The sequence below is a fragment of the Staurois parvus genome, unplaced genomic scaffold (genome assembly GCF_062004578.1).
Source record: "Staurois parvus isolate SC_StPar_1 unplaced genomic scaffold, SC_StPar_1.0 ptg000826l, whole genome shotgun sequence".
Taxonomy (NCBI): domain Eukaryota; kingdom Metazoa; phylum Chordata; class Amphibia; order Anura; family Ranidae; genus Staurois; species Staurois parvus.
Genome location: NW_028318622.1, coordinates 290,675 through 308,065, shown reverse-complemented (window position 1 = coordinate 308,065; position 17,391 = coordinate 290,675). Strand labels below are relative to the sequence as shown.

General features: G+C 50.8%; 1 protein-coding gene across 7 annotated transcripts in view; it reads right to left on the bottom strand.

Moving 5' to 3' along the window:
- Nucleotides 1–17,391, bottom strand: part of LOC149443916 (uncharacterized) — a 443,717-nt gene that overhangs the window by 296,830 nt on the left and 129,496 nt on the right. Inside the window, exon 4 of one of the 7 annotated variants that reach the window (XM_089655137.1) lies at nt 5,616–8,371. The exons of 5 other annotated variants lie outside the window; for them this stretch is intronic. In XM_089655137.1, the coding sequence (XP_089511263.1) occupies nt 6,780–8,204 (1,425 nt within the window). In that variant the 5' untranslated portion in view covers nt 8,205–8,371 and the 3' untranslated portion in view covers nt 5,616–6,779. Of the gene's footprint in view, nt 1–5,615; nt 8,372–17,391 lie in introns of those variants that run through there. One more of the 7 variants, XM_089655136.1, reaches the window with a different exon arrangement.

Sequence of the window (17,391 nt, the reverse complement as noted above, 5' to 3'; positions counted from 1 at the left end):
ATGTCACCTCTCATCGCCCCTATGTCACCTCTCATCGACCCTATGTCACCTGTCATCACTCATGTCACCTCTCATCACCCCTATGTCACCTCTCATCGCCCCTATGTGACCTCTCATCGCCCCTATGTCACCTCTCATCGCCCCTATGTCACCTGTCATCACTCATGTCACCTCTCATCACCCCTATGTCACCTCTCATCGCCCCTATGTCACCTGTCATCACTCATGTCACCTCTCATCACCCCTATGTCACCTCTCATCACCCCTATGTCACCTGTCATCACTCATGTCACCTCTCATCACCCCTATGTCACCTCTCATCGCCCCTATGTCACCTCTCATCGCCCCTATGTCACCCCTCATCGCCCCTATGTCACCTCTCATCACCCCTATGTCACCTCTCATCACTCATGTCACCTCTCATCGCCCCTATGTCACCTCTCATCACCCCTATGTCACCTCTCATGACCCCTATGTCACCCCTCATCGCCCCTATGTCACCTCTCATCACCCCTATGTCACCCCTCATCACCCCTATGTCACCTCTCATCGCCCCTATGTCACCTCTCATCGCCCCTATGTCACCCCTCATCGCCCCTATGTCACCTCTCATCACCCCTATGTCACCTCTCATCACTCATGTCACCTCTCATCGCCCCTATGTCACCTCTGAACACCCCTATGTCACCTCTCATCACTCATGTCACCTCTCATCGCCCCTATGTCACCTGTCATCACTCATGTCACCTCTCATCGCCCCTATGTCACCTCTCATCACTCATGTCACCTCTCATCGCCCCTATGTCACCTCTCATGACCCCTATGTCACCTCTCATCGCCCCTATGTCACCTCTCATCGCCCCTATGTCACCTCTCATGACCCCTATGTCGCCTCTCATCGCCCCTATGTCACCTCTCATCACCCCTATGTCACCTCTCATCGCCCCTATGTCACCTCTCATCACTCATGTCACCTCTCATCACCCATGTCACCTCTCATCGCCCCTATGTCACCTCTCATGACCCCTATGTCACCTCTCATCGCCCCTATGTCACCTCTCATCGCCCCTATGTCACCTGTCATCACTCATGTCACCTCTCATCGCCCCTATGTCACCTGTCATCACTCATGTCACCTCTCATCGCCCCTATGTCACCTCTCATCGCCCCTATGTCACCTGTCATCACCCCTATGTCACCTCTCATCACCCCTATGTCACCTCTCATCACTCATGTCACCTCTCATCACCCCTATGTCACCTCTCATCACCCCTATGTCACCTCTCATCACTCATGTCACCTCTCATCGCCCCTATGTCACCTGTCATCACTCATGTCACCTCTCATCGCCCCTATGTCACCTCTCATCACTCATGTCACCTCTCATCGCCCCTATGTCACCTCTCATGACCCCTATGTCACCTCTCATCACCCCTATATCACCTCTCATGACCCCTATGTCACCTCTCATCGCCCCTATGTCACCTCTCATCACCCCTATGTCACCTCTCATCACTCATGTCACCTCTCATCGCCCCTATGTCACCTCTCATCACCCCTATGTCACCTCTCATCACTCATGTCACCTCTCATCGCCCCTATGTCACCTGTCATCACTCATGTCACCTCTCATCGCCCCTATGTCACCTCTCATCACTCATGTCACCTCTCATCGCCCCTATGTCACCTCTCATGACCCCTATGTCACCTCTCATCACCCCTATATCACCTCTCATGACCCCTATGTCACCTCTCATCGCCCCTATGTCAACTCTCATCACCCCTATGTCACCTCTCATCACTCATGTCACCTCTCATCGCCCCTATGTCACCTCTCATCAATCATGTCACCTCTCATCGCCCCTATGTCACCTCTCATCACTCATGTCACCTCTCATCACCCCCATGTCACCTCTCATCACTCATGTCACCTCTCATCACCCCTATGTCACCTCTCATCACTCATGTCACCTCTCATCACCCCTATGTCACCTCTCATCACTCATGTCACCTCTCATCACCCCCATGTCACCTCTCATCACTCATGTCACCTCTCATCACCCCTATGTCACCTCTCATCAATCATGTCACCTTTCATCGCCCCTATGTCACCTCTCATCACTCATGTCACCTCTCATCGCACCTATGTCACCTCTCATGACTCATGTCACCTCTCATCGCCCCTATGTCACCTCTCATCGCCCCTATGTCACCTCTCATCGCCCCTATGTCACCTCTCATGACCCCTATGTCACCTCTCATCGCCCCTATGTCACCTCTCATCACCCCTATGTCACCTCTCATCACCCCTATGTCACCTCTAATCGCCCCTATGTCACCTCTCAAGACCCCTATGTCACCTCTCATCACCCCTATGTCACCTCTCATCACCCCTATGTCACCTCTCATCACCCCTATGTCACCTCTCATCACCCCTATGTCACCTCTCATCGCCCCTATGTCACCTCTCATCACCCCTATGTCACCTCCCATCGCCCCTATGTCACCTGTCATCACCCCTATGTCACCTCTCATCACCCCTATGTCACCTCTCATCGCCCCTATGTCACCTGTCATCACCCCTATGTCACCTCTCATCAATCATGTCAACTCTCATCACCCCTGTCACCTCTCATCGCCCCTATGTCACCTGTCATCACCCCTATGTCACCTCTCATCAATCATGTCACCTCTCATCGCCCCTATGTCACCTCTCATCGCCCCTATGTCACCTCTCATCGCCCCTATGTCACCTCTCATCACTCATGTCACCTCTCATCGCCCCTATGTCACCTCTCATCGCCCCTATGTCACCTCTCATCGCCCCTATGTCACCTGTCATCACTCATGTCACCTCTCATCGCCCCTATGTCACCTCTCATCGCCCCTATGTCACCTCTCATCGCCCCTATGTCACCTCTCATCACCCCTATGTCACCTCTCATCACCCCTATGTCACCTGTCATCACCCCTATGTCACCTCTCATCAATCATGTCACCTCTCATCGCCCCTATGTCACCTCTCATCGCCCCTATGTCACCTCTCATCGCCCATGTCACCTCTCATCGCCCCTATGTCACCTCTCATCGCCCCTATGTCACCTCTCATCGCCCCTATGTCACCTGTCATCACCCCTATGTCACCTCTCATCAATCATGTCACCTCTCATCGCCCCTATGTCACCTCTCATCGCCCCTATGTCACCTGTCATCACTCATGTCACCTCTCATCACCCCTATGTCACCCCTCATCGCCCCTTTGTCACCTCTCATCACCCCTATGTCACCTCTCATCGCCCCTATGTCACCTGTCATCACCCCTATGTCACCTCTCATCAATCATGTCACCTCTCATCGCCCCTATGTCACCTCTCATCGCCCCTATGTCACCTCTCATCGCCCCTATGTCACCTCTCATCACTCATGTCACCTCTCATCACCCCTATGTCACCTCTCATCACCCCTATGTCACCTCTCATCGCCCCTATGTCACCTCTCATCGCCCCTATGTCACCTCTCATCGCCCCTATGTCACCTCTCATCACCCCTATGTCACCTCTCATCACTCATGTCACCTCTCATCACCCCTATGTCACCTCTCATCACCCCTATGTCACCTCTCATCGCACCTATGTCACCTCTCATCGCACCTATGTCACCTCTCATCGCCCCTATGTCACCTCTCTTCGCCCCTATGTCACCCCTCATAGCCCCTATGTCACCTCTCATGACCCCTATGTCACCTCTCATCGCCCCTATGTCACCTCTCATCACCCCTATGTCACCTCTCATCACCCCTATGTCACCTCTAATCGCCCCTATGTCACCTCTCAAGACCCCTATGTCACCTCTCATCACCCCTATGTCACCTCTCATCACTCATGTCACCTCTCATCGCCCCTATGTCACCTCTCATCGCCCTTATGTCACCTCTCATCGCCCCTATGTCACCTCTCATCACCCCTATGTCACCTCTCATGACCCCTATGTCACCACTAATCGCCCCTATGTCACCTCTCATCGCCCCTATGTCACCTCTCATTGCCCCTATGTCACCTGTCATCACTCATGTCACCTCTCATCGCCCCTATGTCACCTCTCATCGCCCCCATGTCACCTCTCATCGCCCCTATGTCACCTCTCATCACTCATGTCAGCTGTCATCGCCCCTATGTCACCTCTCATCGCCCCTATGTCACCTCTCATCACTCATGTCACCTCTCATCACCCCTATGTCACCTCTCATCGCCCCTATGTCACCTCTCATCACCCCTATGTCACCTCTCATCGCCCCTATGTCACCTGTCATCACCCCTATGTCACCTCTCATCGCCCCTATGTCACCTCTCATCGCCCCTATGTCACCTGTCATCACTCATGTCACCTCTCATCACCCCTATGTCACCTCTCATCGCCCCTATGTCACCTCTCATCGCCCCTATGTCACCTCTCATCACTCATGTCACCTCTCATCGCCCCTATGTCACCTCCCATCGCCCCTATGTCACCTCTCATCGCCCCTATGTCACCTCTCATCGCCCCTATGTCACCTCCCATCGCCCCTATGTCACCTCCCATCGCCCCTATGTCACCTCTCATCGCCCCTATGTCACCTGTCATCACCCCTATGTCACCTCTCATCAATCATGTCACCTCTCATCGCCCCTATGTCACCTCTCATCGCCCCTATGTCACCTGTCATCACTCATGTCACCTCTCATCACCCCTATGTCACCTCTCATCACTCATGTCACCTCTCATCATCCCTATGTCACCTCTCATCGCCCCTATGTCACCTCTCATCGCCCTTATGTCACCTGTCATCACCCCTATGTCACCTCTCATCAATCATGTCACCTCTCATTGCCCCTATGTCACCTCTCATGACCCCTATGTCACCTCTCATCGCCCCTATGTCACCTCTCATCACCCCTATGTCACCTCTCATGACCCCTATGTCGCCTCTCATCGCCCCTATGTCACCTCTCATCACCCCTATGTCACCTCTCATCACCCCTATGTCACCTCTCATGACCCCTATGTCACCTCTCATCGCCCTTATGTCACCTCTGATCGCCCCTATGTCACCCTTCATCACCCCTATGTCACCTCTCATCGCCCCTATGTCACCTCTCATCGCCCCTATGTCACCTCTCATGACCCCTATGTCACCTCTAATCGCCCCTATGTCACCTCTCATGACCCCTATGTCACCTCTCATGACCCCTATGTCACCTCTCATCGCCCCTATGTCACCTCTCATCGCCCCTATGTCACCTCTCATCGCCCCTATGTCAACTGTCATCACTCATGTCGCCTCTCATCGCCCTTATGTCACCTGTCATCACTCATGTCACCTCTCATCGCCCCTATGTCACCTCTCATCGCCCCTATGTCACCTCTCATTGTCTTGGAAATTCGCTTTAACGAATTTCTCCTTACCGTGAGTACTCGCAGTTGGATGCGCAGAAATCCCCCATAAAGCTGTGCGAATCTCGCTTACCACGACTGCAGCCAAACTACACGATTCCTGCCCATCCAAATACTTTGGTTCTGTTGAATTTGTGGGTGATGGAGCTCCGTTACCCTAGAATGATCACACGACACTCTAAGGCTGGTTGCAATCCACATAAGGGCTGATTTTAGGCTCAGCTCTCTGTTTTATTAAGAATACACACATGCCCCCCACATGAATAAAGTCAATCCCCTCCCACCGAACAATGCAATGGGGAGTGCCTATACACAGGATGTACATTCCAATTGGAGCATAGCCTTTGCTATTATCTATCACTGGTCCTCCCCCATGAGTCTTCTGAGGTCAGCAGACTTCCTCCCCTTCCCCCCTATGAGCCATCTGAGGTCATATTTCCTGTCCTACTAGCTTCTATTGGTATGTAAATTTCTCTGCACAAGCACTCCCTAAAAATATCAGTCTGTACCTGGATGGGCCCGATACGATCTTTATTAAAACACATCCATCCAAGGTACAGTTTCAAGTTGGTAATGGGTTGTAAGATATGCATAAGCCTACACGTGGAGTTCACACCGCTTGCGCATTGCGTTATGAAGCCCACGTGGTACCATGCTGCTGATATGTGGATACAGGCCCACGGTCTACTGACAGCAGCATTCGCATGGAATGCCGTGGTGGTATACACGCCGGTCTATAAGCGCAGATCTGCCATCTCATCCACTACCAAGCTGAGTACTGTAATACATACATTGTACATGGCATGGCCCAATTGCAGCCTTCAGAGCTTTAATTAAGCCACACGAGAGACATATGAATAACACGAATACATGACACATTTAAAGTTCGACCAACAATACAAAATTTCCATGACATTCCCTCCTGTTTTATCATATTCTCCTCGTGTCCCTTCTTGATCTTCTTCAGCTTGATGGGTGTAGTCTCAAACTTCAAAGAGTTCCTGTAGTTGTCCCTGAGAATAAAGCTCCATGGGGTACCTGAAACAACAAGACCCGACGCAGACTCGACGCAAACAGGCTTGATTGAAGCGATGATCCTCAAGAGCGTTGGAACCTTCACTACAGGAAGGCTCTTGCAAAAACCACAAACAGACTTGTGGTATGAATAAAGCTTGTGATCCCACGGTGGTCTGGGGAGATCCAGCAACAGATTCTCAAATTGCCCCTGCAGACGGGGCCACACAAGGCTGGTCTCGACCCAGACAGTTTTCCAAATCGCAGACACAAATAATGATGAGGCTTGAAGCTTGCTTGAAGGTCTTGGAGAATGTGGTCTTCAGAGAGATAAATTAGAGGGAAGCCAGGACGTAATCTGTAGAGAAGGTGGATGGTTGGTGAGGTCTTCCTCCGATCAGTGGTTGGAGTGGGATCCCAGGAGCGGGCATGGAGATGTGGTCGTCTGCCCGAGCTTGGTTTACACGGTCGATGAGGCAACAGGAACATCTCACCGCGGCATATAAAAGGCAGATGAAAAAGAGAAGCATCAGGATATACACTCCCACTTCCTTCAACCAAGATCCGATGGAGAACAGGAAATCTCCCAATCCTCCCAAACCCTTGAACGGATTCCAACCCTCACTAGCTATAGCTCTAGCTTTTCCCTGTAGTTCACTAACTTTGTCCATATGGGCCTGGACCTTGTCATCGGTGTCTTCTATCCAAGTACAACAATCCTCTCCGATGAACTCACAGAACCCCCCTTTGGCGGCTAAAAGATAATCGAGGGCCATCTTCTCCTGAAGCACTAAAATTCCCATCTGTCGTTGTTCTTGGGCAATTTCTCTGACAGCCTCTACGGTCTCGTTAAACATACTATCCACGATGACAGAAAAATTGTTCAGGCGCTTCATAAGTTCTATTCCCCATCCTGTCCATGAGGGGAACCAAGCCCATGCCTGGTCGCCCTCAGAGAACAGCTCCCTGCGAACTCTCCCTGCCATCCTTACCTTCTTGTGGACCATCAACTCTTCATGGTCCATCACTACATAGGATGCGGGGACTAGCTTTATGAGGGCACACGAACCTTTCGCGTTCTGGGGAAATGTTCTATAGGCTGCCGAACCACACAGAAAATAGTATGGACCTGTCAGAGCAGAACAGGAGGAGTTCCTCGTTCGGCCTCTGGCACTGAGCAACAGTTGCACAGACTGGGGGATTGCTCCCTCAGTCTGCACATCACATCCGTCCTTCCAACACACGTGGTCTGGTCGGTCAGTGTGGTTACTCAGAAGGGAAGTCTGGTTAGTCAGATTGACAGTTATACCTCCCTCGCAGGTGGTAGTCCCAACAAACTTGTTACCTGTGCCAAAGCTGATGTTAAAGCACACCTGAGGGCTGCCTAGCTGCCCAGTTACCCATAATGGACTGACGAGGGCCCTACAGGAGCTAGAGCTAATATTGGTGCTGAAACTGATGTTACCTGCTAAAAATGTGTCATTAAGTTCTACCGATAAATGTCTACGTGGGGGCTGACCAGGGGTCCCTTGCTTTTTCATGCCGACGCGGATGTCATATAGGGCATGAACAGCGGCCATTGCGGACATGTGATGACTGGGTGGGGGCTTAGAGCATACCCAACAGTTGGTTTTGTTGGCGGTTCTGGCTAAACGCAGGTGCATTTTAAATAAAAGGTTGGGGTATCTGCCGTCTTTTCCTCCGTTCACACACATGTATGACATACAAACAAAAAGAAAAAGGAAAATGACACCCCTCATTCTCTGGTGTAGCTGAAAAGCTTCTTGCAGTGGCTTGCGTGCACCCAGTTGTCTCGTCCCTCGAGCTTGAGTGAGGTAGGTGTCGTCAGCTGGACTTGGTATGGTCCGGTGAACCGTGGCTCGAGTGCGGTTCTTTGATGTTTCTTTAGGACGACCCAATCACCTGGCTCAATAGAAAGAACACCTGTTATTGTATTTGGATCGGGGAGCGATTCGCGAACCCGATGGTGTATCTTCTGCAGCTCCCGTTGCAGAGATTGCACATAACCTGTAAGCTGTGAATGCAAAGACGACAACTGTTGAGGAAAGTACAACCCTGTTTTGGGAGGTCCCCCAAACAACACCTCGTAGGGTGACAGCCCATGTGGTTGCCGAGGGGCATTCCGGATGGAATAGAGGGCAATGGGGAGACACTCAGGCCAAGGTTTTTGGGTATCGGAAGACGTTCAACCTTACCGCTACTCTCGGGGTGATACGGGGTGTGTCGCCGCTGACTCCAGTTCCACCAAAGAAATGCAGTCGTGTCCTTTGGAAGAGAGATTAGTAGTGGACAAAGAAGACATGTTAGCAGAAGAGGTGTTAGTATTGTTAGTCGTGTTGCAAAATTCAGCACTGTCATTGCTGTCCTCCCCCCCCTTCTCATCTTCCGACACAGGAAGAAGAGAAGCTGGGTTAAGAATAGTGCATCGTTTGATAGTGAGGTTAGTAGGGGTTAGGAGGGCTTTCCCCTGAGAGGGGTACCTTGCCTTGGATGTCCTGTTTTCGCAGGACCGTTCTTGCTGCACCGGTGTCAGTGAGGCAAGGGAGGGGATATTTTAATTCCTCTAGAAAAAGATGGATCTGGGCCGACACCGATTTGTCAACTTCCTATGAGAATTCATAGGAGTTACTTACCATGGTGGTCATAGGGGCGGAGGACTCATCAGGAATGAACTGCCACCGACCTTTAGGTAATTGGGGACAGCTCCTCCTCATGTGCCCCGTTTGGTGGCACTGGAAGCACCTGGGTGGGGGCCTATCCTTCCTGTGACCCAGATCCCTTGGTTTTTCGTGTGGGGTCTGGGACATAAGAACTTTGGCCTTGTCTTGTTTTCTTCTATCCATTTCCCTCTCTATTGCCGCAAGAGTGGAAAGGATAGCAGGGATAGACATCTCATTATATTCGGGTCGGGCCAGAACCAGCCTTTCCCGAATTTTAGTATCGATGCCTTCCAAAAATTTGGCCCGCAACAGAATGTGCGTCGCGGTCACCTTTACCCCTTCAGTTGGAGCATCAGGTCCAACTTCCAGATCTGCATCCAGTGCCGTCTGCTTGAGACGGCGCCAGAAGCAGGCGCTTTCCTCATTAGGACCCTGGGTGAGCTTCATCATGTCCGTAGTAGAGGTAGCACCATACATTTCTGGAAGCTTTGCCTTTAGCTGTGTACAGAACTCTTTGCCCCCTGAAGTCATCTCCTCATGCGTGGTTATAGAGCACCCTGCAATCACTGTACTGGCCACTTCCATGCCCACCTTTGCCCGTAGGATCTGTGCACAATCTGACCCGCTCATACCATAGCTGAACTGGTTTTGTCCAAACATTCGAGCAAATCCTCTCGGATTGACTCGATAGTCCGGGAGCTCAGCCAGAATAGTGCGGATCTCTGCCGGGGTGAAGGGGACATGCCAAACTACCCGTTCCCCTAAAGTCCGTTCCCCCTGTGCATTGGGAGGACCTTCAAATTGCTGCACCCTGACTGGATAGGCCTCGGTCCGGGAAGAGTGCAAGGGCTGACCCAGCATCATCGGTGGGCTTAGATTAACCACCTCGCTTACTGCACCTTCAGGTTTGAGGTCCCTCAGATCAGGGTATAGCTGGGGGGCAGGGGTCTGATCAGTGGTTCGTAGCGCTTTGATGCAATCCGCCCTGTTTTTTAACCGGGTGTCTATTCCCCTTGATTCACAGATAGTCTGCAAATCGGTTGTTGAGAAGGCTTCATAGTTGGAAACAGAAGGAGCTGGGGTGAAGCAGGGAGAAGGGAGAGGTAGAGGCAGAGGCTGAGGCATAGAGACAGAAGACACAGAAGGTATGTCAAGAGTGACGTCACTAACAGAAGAGACAGGTGCAGTTATACTTATCTCAGCCACTGTTGGTTGTTGGGGAACCCCAGCAGACCCTGATCCTGCCTGCCTTAGTAGAGTCAGCCCTGAAAGAGCTTCTTCCACCTCTGACACTGGATCCTCCTGTTTTATTCCCTCTGGAGGCCAGGTATACATCACCTGGTTCTTCCGGACAGACACCAGTTTATGTATGCCCTGCCTCCCTAATTGGATTGACCTGTGAAGCCATAGCTGTGCGATCTCTAGTTCTGACGCCTGCATCCGTGGTTCAAATTCAGAGATGAATTTTTCCCACCTCCATGCGTCAAATGTACCTTCCCGGGGAATTTCCCATCTGGTACCCTTCGACCATTTATTCCACCTTTTGAGGGGTTCTGTAGACTTCCCCCCCAAACTCACCTTCATCAGTTGTGCAGCTGTCCTTACCCTGAAGAGGGCTGGTTCCCCCTCTCTCTTCATGGACTGACTACTGCCCATCGTGACTAGTCACTGGTATATATCCCGCGTCCGGGTACCTGTTTACCCCCTGGAGCACTCGGTGGGATCCTACCGAGAGGCCTGATTCCACCACTTTCCCAGCACAGCGTAATTTATGTGATACTTATCGATCACCCGAAGCGCATCAAGTGGCGGTCAGACTAAGAGCACACCTCCCACTCCCACAGCGCAATTTGTGTGATCCTGACCACCCGAAGTGTTTGTGGTAACCAGGACTTCCCTGGACCGCCCACTCGCACAGCGTAATTTATGTGGTTCTCATCACCCACTGTGTTTGGCAGGCCACACCGCACAATGATGAAAGTGGCTTTTCTCTCCCTGCACACAGTAGCTAACACAAGTCAAAACAAAAAGAGGGGTTCTTGGATGTTACTTAGGGGTCACTGGTTGGGCAGAAACCTGCTAACTGACCTTTAGGAAATTTGTGTAAAGAAAAAAAAAAACTTTCCTAATACACACAGAAAAACCCTTTTTCAACCTGAAAAACTGTTAAAAAGGACAAAGTGGATCCTTATGAAAAACACGGGACGTTTCACAGTAAAACAATTACACAGAGGTAAACCGAAAAACTGCGCCAAAAGTAACCTTGTTGCTGACGCAAAAATCACTCCTATCAGCACCGCTAAACGATCCACGTTATACACGCAATCTTTACTGCAACCACCTAGAACCGTTTACACAAAAAGTCTGCTGGACGTGAAACACGCGACACAGCAGCTTAAAACAAACCCGCTTTACAATAAGGAACTACTTTTAACAGGAAAAACACAAGAAAAACATAATCACTATACAAGAAATCTATGTGCAAAAACCCAGACTACACCGCGCTCATTAAATGTGGAACACGTGAAGGGAAAACTCGCTTAATACACTTTAAATTGGCTGGCAATACGCAAATTTAAAGCTAAAAGCAAACAAATGAAACTGTAAAAAATTTGGATTAAAAAACACAATATGGGTCAAATGCATATAGGAAACTTCATGCACATTGCATAGAGATTACTGCACATTTGGTAGCCAACAAAATGGCCACCAAACAAAAGGAGTCCATGTGGTTTAGTCAAGAAAATGACCCCCCACAGAGGAGCACATGGCAGATACTAGAATGACCCCCCACAGAGGAGCACATGGCAGATACTAGAATGACCCCCCACAGAGGAGCACATGGCAGATACTAGAATGACCCCCCACAGAGGAGCACACGGCAGACTCTAGCCTCAAAATTGCCTCTTACATAAAACAGACTTTTAGACAGAACATACACTGGACAATTACACAACAATATGAAGCACACATACAACACAATTTGGGCACAATCACAGAACGGACATAAAACACCAACATATCACACTAACATGCACATGTAACAGAAAGGACCCCCTGCTGCATGCTTGCTGGGAGCAGTAGTACCACAAAACATTGTACAGATCACATACACACAGAGATCTTACAACAGTTAACAATTAACCTAAGCCTTTCAGCACTGTAATAATTACCTCACGTGGAGGGGGTAAAGCAATCACCACAGTACCTACAGCCCACAAATACTTACCTAACACTATGCAACAACTTTTACCCACTAAAACATATACCCGTTTAATTTTTGGTTGGAAGATTTTTAAACTTGACCAAATCCAGCCAACCAAACCCACCCCCCCTGCTGCTCTCAGCAGAGACAAACCCTCGTCTTTTTCACCCACAAATCAAGAGTTTAGGACAAAAAACGAGGTCCTTGTTAAGCGGTATTTCTTGTTAGCTAACAGAGAGCGAAATCAGCCACACGAACACGCAAAAAGCGATCCTCTTAATGGCAGAGAGACCTGAAATGTGCCGGCATACTTTTTGCTAGTTCATGATGGCCATTCCCCCCTCGTTCTAGGTTAGCTACGCAAGAATACGCGTTAGTATCCACCAGGCTCGCCAAACTGTCTTGGAAATTCGCTTTAACGAATTTCTCCTTACCGTGAGTACTCGCAGTTGGATGCGCAGAAATCCCCCATAAAGCTGTGCGAATCTCGCTTACCACGACTGCAGCCAAACTACACGATTCCTGCCCATCCAAATACTTTGGTTCTGTTGAATTTGTGGGTGATGGAGCTCCGTTACCCTAGAATGATCACACGACACTCTAAGGCTGGTTGCAATCCACATAAGGGCTGATTTTAGGCTCAGCTCTCTGTTTTATTAAGAATACACACATGCCCCCCACATGAATAAAGTCAATCCCTCCCACCAAACAATACAATGGGGATTGCCTATACAGAGGATATACATTCCAATTGGAGCATAGCCTTTGCTATTATCTATCACTGGTCCTCCCCCATGAGTCTTCTGAGGTCAGCAGACTTCCTCCCCTTCCCCCCTATGAGCCATCTGAGGTCATATTTCCTGTCCTACTAGCTTCTATTGGTATGTAAATTTCTCTGCACAAGCACTCCCTAAAAATATCAGTCTGTACCTGGATGGGCCCGATACGATCTTTATTAAAACACATCCATCCAAGGTACAGTTTCAAGTTGGTAATGGGTTGTAAGATATGCATAAGCCTACACGTGGAGTTCACACCGCTTGCGCATTGCGTTATGAAGCCCACGTGGTACCATGCTGCTGATATGTGGATACAGGCCCACGGTCTACTGACAGCAGCATTCGCATGGAATGCCGTGGTGGTATACACGCCGGTCTATAAGCGCAGATCTGCCATCTCATCCACTACCAAGCTGAGTACTGTAATACATACATTGTACATGGCATGGCCCAATTGCAGCCTTCAGAGCTTTAATTAAGCCACACGAGAGACATATGAATAACACGAATACATGACACATTTAAAGTTCGACCAACAATACAAAATTTCCATGACATCATCACCCCTATGTCACCTCTCATCACCCCTATGTCACCTCTCATCGCCCCTATGTCACCTCTCATCACCCCTATGTCACCTCTCATCACCCCTATGTCACCTCTCATCACCCCTATGTCACCTCTCATCGCCCCTATGTCACCTCTCATCGCCCCTATGTCACCTCTCATCACCCCTATGTCACCTCTCATCACTCATGTCACCTCTCATCGCCCCTATGTCACCTCTCATCGCCCCTATGTCACCTCTCATCACTCATGTCACCTCTCATCGCCCCTATGTCACCTCTCATCGCCCCTATGTCACCACTCATCGCCCCTATGTCACCTCTCCTAGCCCCTATGTCACCTCTCATCGCCCCTATGTCACCTCTCATCGCCCCTATGTCACCTCTAATGACCCCTATGTCACCTCTCATCGCCCCTATATCACCTCTCATCGCCCCTATGTCACCTCTCATCACTCATGTCACCTCTAATCGCCCCTATGTCACCTGTCATCACTCATGTCACCTCTCATCGCCCCTATGTCACCTGTCATCACTCATGTCACCTCTCATCGCCCCTATGTCACCTCTCATCGCCCCTATGTCACCTCTCATCGCCCCTATGTAACCTCTCATCACTCATGTCACCTCTCATCGCCCCTATGTCACCTCTCATCGACCCTATGTCACCTGTCATCACTCATGTCACCTCTCATCACCCCTATGTCACCTCTCATCGCCCCTATGTGACCTCTCATCGCCCCTATGTCACCTCTCATCGCCCCTATGTCACCTGTCATCACTCATGTCACCTCTCATCACCCCTATGTCACCTCTCATCGCCCCTATGTCACCTGTCATCACTCATGCCACCTCTCATCACCCCTATGTCACCTCTCATCACCCCTATGTCACCTGTCATCACTCATGTCACCTCTCATCACCCCTATGTCACCTCTCATCGCCCCTATGTCACCTCTCATCGCCCCTATGTCACCCCTCATCGCCCCTATGTCACCTCTCATCACCCCTATGTCACCTCTCATCACTCATGTCACCTCTCATCGCCCCTATGTCACCTCTCATCACCCCTATGTCACCTCTCATGACCCCTATGTCACCCCTCATCGCCCCTATGTCACCTCTCATCACCCCTATGTCACCCCTCATCACCCCTATGTCACCTCTCATCGCCCCTATGTCACCTCTCATCGCCCCTATGTCACCCCTCATCGCCCCTATGTCACCTCTCATCACCCCTATGTCACCTCTCATCACTCATGTCACCTCTCATCGCCCCTATGTCACCTCTCAACACCCCTATGTCACCTCTCATCACTCATGTCACCTCTCATCGCCCCTATGTCACCTGTCATCACTCATGTCACCTCTCATCGCCCCTATGTCACCTCTCATCACTCATGTCACCTCTCATCGCCCCTATGTCACCTCTCATGACTCCTATGTCACCTCTCATCGCCCCTATGTCACCTCTCATCGCCCCTATGTCACCTCTCATGACCCCTATGTCGCCTCTCATCGCCCCTATGTCACCTCTCATCGCCCCTATGTCACCTCCCATCACCCCTATGTCATCTCTCATCACCCCTATGTCACCTCTCATCACTCATGTCACCTCTCATCACCCCTATGTCACCTCTCATCGCCCCTATGTCACCTCTCATCACTCATGTCACCTCTCATCACCCATGTCACCTCTCATCGCCCCTATGTCACCTCTCATGACCCCTATGTCACCTCTCATCGCCCCTATGTCACCTCTCATCGCCCCTATGTCACCTGTCATCACTCATGTCACCTCTCATCGCCCCTATGTCACCTGTCATCACTCATGTCACCTCTCATCGCCCCTATGTCCCCTGTCATCACTCATGTCACCTCTCATCGCCCCTATGTCACCTCTCATCGCCCCTATGTCACCTCTCATCGCCCCTATGTCACCTCTCATCGCCCCTATGTCACCTGTCATCACCCCTATGTCACCTCTCATCACCCCTATGTCACCTCTCATCACTCATGTCACCTCTCATCACCCCTATGTCACCTCTCATCACCCCTATGTCACCTCTCATCACTCATGTCACCTCTCATCGCCCCTATGTCACCTGTCATCACTCATGTCACCTCTCATCGCCCCTATGTCACCTCTCATCACTCATGTCACCTCTCATCGCCCCTATGTCACCTCTCATGACCCCTATGTCACCTCTCATCACCCCTATATCACCTCTCATGACCCCTATGTCACCTCTCATCGCCCCTATGTCACATCTGATCACCCCTATGTCACCTCTCATCACTCATGTCACCTCTCATCGCCCCTATGTCACCTCTCATCGCCCCTATGTAACCTCTCACGACCCCTATGTCACCTCTCATGACCCCTATGTCACCTCTCATCGCCCCTATGTCACCTCTCATCGCCCCTATGTCACCTGTCATCACTCATGTCGCCTCTCATCGCCCCTATGTCACCTGTCATCACTCATGTCACCTCTCATCGCCCCTATGTCACCTCTCATCGCCCCTATGTCACCTCTCATCACTCATGTCACCTGTCATCGCCCCTATGTCACCTCTCATCGCCCCTATGTCACCTCTCATCGCCCCTATGTCACCTCTCATCGCCCCTATGTCACCTCTCATCACTCATGTCACCTCTCATCACCCCTATGTCACCTCTCATCGCCCCTATGTCACCTCTCATCGCCCCTATGTCACCTCTCATCACCCCTATGTCACCTCTCATCGCCCCTATGTCACCTGTCATCACCCCTATGTCACCTCTCATCACCCCTATGTCACCTCTCATCGCCCCTATGTCACCTGTCATCACCCCTATGTCACCTCTCATCAATCATGTCACCTCTCATCACCCCTATGTCACCTCTCATCGCCCCTATGTCACCTCTCATCACCCCTATGTCACCTCTCATCAATCATGTCACCTCTCATCGCCCCTATGTCACCTCTCATCGCCCCTATGTCACCTCTCATCACTCATGTCACCTCTCATCGCCCCTATGTCACCTCTCATCGCCCCTATGTCACCTCTCATCGCCCCTATGTCACCTGTCATCACTCATGTCACCTCTCATCGCCCCTATGTCACCTCTCATCACCCCTATGTCACCTCTCATCGCCCCTATGTCACCTGTCATCACCCCTATGTCACCTCTCATCAATCATGTCACCTCTCATCGCCCCTATGTCACCTCTTATCGCCCCTATGTCACCTGTCATCACTCATGTCACCTCTCATCACCCCTATGTCACCTCTCATCACTCATGTCACCTCTCATCACCCCTATGTCACCTCTCATCGCCCCTATGTCACCTCTCATCGCCCCTATGTCACCTGTCATCACTCATGTCACCTCTCATCGCCCCTATGTCACCTCTTATCGCCCCTATGTCACCTGTCATCACTCATGTCACCTCTCATCACCCCTATGTCACCTCTCATCACTCATGTCACCTCTCATCGCCCCTATGTCACCTCTCATCGCCCCTATGTCACCTCTCATCGCCCCTATGTCACCCCTCATCGCCCCTATGTCACCTCTCATGACCCCTATGTCACCTCTCATCGCCCCTATGTCACCTCTCATCACCCCTATGTCACCTCTCATCACCCCTATGTCACCTCTAATCGCCCCTATGTCACCTCTCATCACCCCTATGTCACCTCTCATCACTCATGTCACCTCTCATCG